A 6,000-nucleotide genomic window follows, 5' to 3' on the forward strand; every position below is an offset into this window, starting at 1 on the left:
CATTATCTGGCATAAAATAAAAGGCATCCACCCTTCTGATACTAAAACCAGATAAAGACACTCCAAAAAAAAAAAAAAAAAACAACAACAACAACAACAACAACAAACAAACTACAGGCCAATATCCCTGATGAACACAGATGAAGAAACCCTCAACAAAATAGCAAACTGAATCCAACAATACATTAAAGAATCATTCACTATGATTAAGTGGGATTTATTTCTAGGAAGTAAGGATGGTTCTATATTCACAAATCAATCAACATGATACATCACATCAATAAGACAAAGGATCAAAACCATATGATCATTTCAACAGATGAAGAAAAAGCATTTGACAAAGTAAAATATCCATTCATGCTAAAAACCCTCAACAAAATAGGTTTAGAGGGGACATACTCAACATAATAAAAGCAATATAAGAAAAACCCACAGCTGACATTATATGCACTTGTAAAAAACTGAGAACTTTCTCCTAAGATCAGGAACAAGACAAGAATGTCCATTCAGCACTTTTATTGAACACAGTACTGGAAGTCCTAGCCACAGGAATCAGACAAGAAAAAAGAATAAAAGTCATTCAAATTGGTAACAAAGAAGTAAAACTTTTACTATTTGCAGATAACATGATACTGTATATAAAAAACCTCAAGACTCTACCAAAAAAAAATTTGGCAATTGAGAAATGAATTAAGTTGCAGGATACAAAAACAATGTACAGAAATCCACTGCAAACCAAATTTAACAATACATTTAAAAAATCATTCATCATGATCAAGGGGTATTTATTGGAGAAATGCCAGGGTGGTTCGATATATCCAAATCAATCAATGTGGTACATCACATTCATAAAAGAAAGAATAAAACCACATGACCCTCTCAATAGATGCAGAAAACACATCTGACAAAATACAAATCCATTCATAATAAAAGCTTTCAACAAAGGTTTAAGGAGAACATATCTCAACATAACAAAACCATATATAAGAAACCCACACCTACCATGATGCTTAATGGTGAAAAACTGAGAGCTTTTCCTTTAAAATCAGCAACAAGACAAGGATGTCCACTCTTAGCACTTTTACTCAACATAGTACTAGAAGTCCTAGCCGCAGCAATCAGACAAGAAATAAAAGGCTTACAAATCAGTGAGAAAGGTAAAATTTTGACTAGAGACCTGAAATTCTATATTGCAGAAAATCCTAAATACCACCAAAAAAACTATTACAACTGATAAATTAATTCAGTAATGTTAGAAAGATATAAAACTAACGTATAGAAATCTGTTGCAAATCTATACAGAAATAATAAAGTAGCAGAAAGAAAACCAAGGAAACAACCCCATTTACAATTATACCAAAGTGATAAAATACCTAGGAATAAATTTAACCAAGTACTCTGAAAGCCATAAGACATTGATAAAAAAAAATGATAATGACACAAGTGGAAAATTATAGCATGCTTATATAAGACTAATATCGTTAAAATATCCATACTACATAAAAGATATTCATACAATTCCTATCAAAATACCAATAGCATTTTTTATAGAACTAGAACAAATAATACCAAAATTTGTCTGGAACCACCAAAGAGCTTGAAGAGCCACAACGATCTTGAGAAAGAACAAAAACTGATAGTATCACAATTCCGGATTTAAAGATATACTACAAAACGTATAATATAAAAATAATTTATAAACATGCTTATATGGTCAATTAATCTATGACACAGGAGGCAAGAATATACAGTGGGGGAAAAAATCTACTCAATAAGTGTTGCTGGGAGCACTGAACATCTACATGCAAAACAATGAAACTGGATGACTTTCTTATACCATACACAAACATAAACTCAAAATGAATTAAAGACCTAAATGTGAGAACTGAAACCATGAAACTCCTAGAAGAAAATATAGATAGTAATCTCTTTGAGATCAGCCTTAGTATTTTTCTAGATTTGTCTCCCAAGGGAAGGGAAACAAAAGTAAAATTAAACTAGTGGGACTATACCAAAGTAAAAGTTTTACACAATTAAAGAAACTAATAAAATGAAAAGGCAACCTACTGAATGGGAGAAGATATTCACAAATTACATATCCAATAAGGAGTTAATATCCAAAATATATAAAGAACTTCTACAACTCAACATCAAAGAAACAAATGATCACAATTACAAAATGGGCAGAGACCTGAATAGACACTTTTTCCAACGAAGTCCTGCAGATATCAGAAAGACACATGAAAAGATGCTGAACATCTCTAATCATCAGAAAATTGCAAATCAAAACTACAATGAGGTAACACCTTATACCTGTCAGAATGGCTGGTATCCAAATGACAACAAGTGTTGGCGAGGACTTGGAGAAAAGGGAAGTCTTGTGCGTTGTTGGTGCGAATGCAAAATGGTGCAGCCACTGTGGGAAATATCCTATGAAGAATAGTGTGCGCAAATAGGCAAAGAATACCTTACACTCATTCCAGATAAATCAAACTTGTCTAAGACTTTTAATCATCTTATAAAATTACTATAATTGAGGCTTCTTTATAGAATTTTAGTAGAATAACAAACCTAATTTAGTGACAGATGTACTCACATCTGTAAATGGATTCAATCACTTTTTAAATATTGTAAATGTGCTCTTAAACAACCAGTACAACTCAAACACTAGAAACATTTAAATCATTTCTAACAGTTGACTATTCAACTGACAAAATCAACACCAGGAGTTGTTACATATTTTTAAAGATATAATTTGCCAATCAGTCATTAAGCTTGAACAATAAATTTCTGGCAATACACATTTTAAATTATTACTGCAAAACAAATTCCTGGCCTCATTTGTAATCAACAATCATTATAAAATGTATTGTAAGTAACCGAAAGGCCCTTAAGGAATTTCCTATTATGCCACAGGACAAGGTGCTAAATAAATATTTCTTGGATGACTGCATGAATATGAGCAGACATCAGCCTTACACTCAGTGAAAATTATTTCCAGATTTTGATATTTATCTGGCAGTTTGTGGTAATGGTGTAGTATTTTTTTGTTTAGTGTTATCTTGTATACTCATTTGTTCATTTTGCCCCTTTAATTTGCTTTTTTCCCTCTTTGTTAATAGCATTTAAATAGAAAATTGAGATTCTTTCACTTGTTGTATAAAAACATCATTTTATCGTGGATGTCCAGTTCTGGTCTCCCTCAATTCTGATTAAAATTAATTTTCCAGCTTGGTCTTGAAAATGCATGTCCTTATAAATTCCCATTGCAGTTCTGAAATAGTTATATTAAAATTGAATTGCTTTTGGTATGGAATACTAGAAATGTATGCTCATCGGATATTATGTAGCTTTTTTTAACTTACCAATTATAGTAGGAAAAATTCTGACCCTGAAATAAAGTTGCTATTTTTTATGTTTTTTAGGAGAGAGCAGTATCATCAAATGCCGATGGTTTATATATTTTTAAAAAGTTTCAAGGGGCGCCTGGGTGGCGCAGTCGGTTAAGCGTCCGACTTCAGCCAGGTCACGATCTCGCGGTCCGTGAGTTCGAGCCCCGCGTCAGGCTCTGGGCTGATGGCTCGGAGCCTGGAGCCTGTTTCCGATTCTGTGTCTCCCTCTCTCTCTGCCCCTCCCCCGTTCATGCTCTGTCTCTCTCTGTCCCAAAAATAAATAAAAAATGTTGAAAAAAAAAAAAAAAAGTTTCTAGAACTACTCTTTTCTAGTCCAGTCAAAATTTGTGGATATAAAAAGGTTAGTGTTAAGCCTATTGCACATGAGTAATCCAATTGCTTCTCTGATATTCTTGGGGGTTAAAACCTTTGAGTAAATTACAGCCTGCACAGTTCAGCAGTTATAGTGATTCATTTAGTTAGGTTATTGTGATATATTGAGCATTTATCATGTACAAAGCATTCACAAAGTGTACCTAACTTGCAGGATTTTTCTTTAAAGAAAAGCAAGATGATATTTTAAAAACATGTAGCATAATGCTAGTCACATTTCTAAACCCTTAGTAAATGTTAGTTCCCTCCTCATTCTTTCTGTTGTTTTAGTCACTCTTTTATTCCATTTAACAGATATTTATTGTGTACCTACTGTATGGTTGGTATTGAGTTAGCCAGAAATTTCAAAACAGAATCTAAATTTGTGAGATAATCAAGTAGATGACCATGGTTCATCCATAATGAAGATAACTAGCTGAGATTTGATGGAGGTGGCCTAATGCTCCTATCTTCAAGTAAACATAACCTCCCTTTAAATAAATATTTACTTTAACAACTCCAGTCTTTACTCAACTGTTGGAAAGATGCAGAAGTATTTCACAAGTACACTTTGAAATATTTTTCTTTTAATGAGAGAAAGTATTATCAATGTCTTTGGAAAATCAAAGCCCAGCAGTTGAATAGGTGGTAATTTCTTTTCTTTGGTTGATCACTTTTAGAAATATGCAGCATTGTAGTGGAAAATCATAGTAGTTCAACGAGTTGAACCTAAGCACCAATTTTCAGCGTATGTGTTGGGCGGCGGGGGAGTTTTCCCACACCACCAAGCAATGTTCCAACACCAGCTGGGTATCCTGTAATTCAACCTAATTACAACATAATCTACCTAAAGACAGTATCAGATTGCCCAAGTTAAAGTCTCAGTACTGCTAGGCTGCTCTCCCTCTTTCAGATACCAAAGCTCCAGGTTGTTTCATGTGCTTCTGGCCTATCGGATGACAATTGGAGGTCCCAACAACCCCCTTCCCTGAGTTCAATTAATTTGCTAGAGTGGCTCAGAACTCAGAAACATTTTACTTACTAGATTATGGTTTATTACAAAAGGATAACACTCAGGAAGAGCCAGAAAGAAGAGATGCAGGAACTTCCACTCTCCTCAAATCTCCACATGATCACCAACCTGGAAGCTCTCCTTTCATGTTTTCATGGAAGCTTTATTACATAGGTATGCTTTTATTTAAGCTTACTCATTTATTTTGAGAGAGAGAGGAGAGCAAGTGGGAGAGGTCCAATGCAGAGCTCAAAACCATGAACCATAAGATCATGACCTGTGCCGAAACCGAGTCGGATGCTTAACTGACTGAGCTACCCATGTGTCCCACATAGGTATGTTTGATTAAATCATTGGACATTTGTGACTGAAATCAATTCTTTGGCCCCTCTCCCTGCCCTGGATGTCAGGAGGGAAGACTGAAAGTTCCAACTGTCTCATCACCTGGTTGGCTATACTGACGACCAGACACCATTCTTAGGTGGTGTCCAAAAGCCACCTCATTCACATAAGAAAAGGCAAGCCTTATCACTGCCATTAGAGGAAATGCCAAGGGTTTTAGGAGCTCTTTGCCAGATATAGGGATATATATATATATATATATATATATATATATATATATATAGTCACAATATTACAATAATGGTCTTGGTTGGAAATGGGGGTTGACTGGAATGATAAGGAGGTAACTCGAGTGGAGAATTATGTTCTGTATCTTGATAGAGGTTTGGGCTATACAGATATATGCATTCATCAAAACTCAGAGAATGTACACTAAAAATATATGTGCTTTATTTTACATAAATTTTAGTAAAGAACTGCATGCTAAAGTATTTGAGGAAGTTGGTGAGATGTTTGCAATTTAAATAAAAAATAAGATGAATTCATGGATGAATAGACAGAAAGATAGATAGTATGAATGAGAACTACAGTAAAATGTTAATGGTAGAATCTAGGTGATGGAGTTTAGGTTATTCACTAAAAAGTTTTTCCAGTTTTGCTGCATGTTCAAATGTTTGCATAATAAAGTGTTGGGAAAAAAAGAATACAACCTTAAGTGTGTATATAATTTATTCACTCTGTCTAGCATTTCTGATGTTAATAAAAGTATTCAGAACTTAATTAAACTGTATTTAATATCAATGCTGTCTTTTCATATGTACCCACTGTTCATAATAGTGAAAGCTATTTCCTGCATGTGTTCCTTTTAGAACTCAATTAACA

The 6,000-nt window shown here is 34.0% G+C and overlaps 1 protein-coding gene across 1 annotated transcript in view; it reads left to right on the forward strand.

The window, feature by feature from the left end:
- ARAP2 (ArfGAP with RhoGAP domain, ankyrin repeat and PH domain 2) overlaps positions 1-3,520 on the forward strand; it is a 213,653-nt gene extending 210,133 nt beyond the window's left edge. The window contains exon 35 of the mRNA XM_042984792.1: positions 3,426-3,520. Coding sequence (XP_042840726.1) covers positions 3,426-3,469 — 44 coding nt within the window. The 3' untranslated portion in view covers positions 3,470-3,520. The remainder of the gene's footprint in view (positions 1-3,425) is intronic.
- Positions 3,521-6,000: the final 2,480 nt, after the last annotated feature.

This window comes from Panthera tigris, chromosome B1, assembly GCF_018350195.1.
Source record: "Panthera tigris isolate Pti1 chromosome B1, P.tigris_Pti1_mat1.1, whole genome shotgun sequence".
NCBI lineage: Eukaryota > Metazoa > Chordata > Mammalia > Carnivora > Felidae > Panthera > Panthera tigris.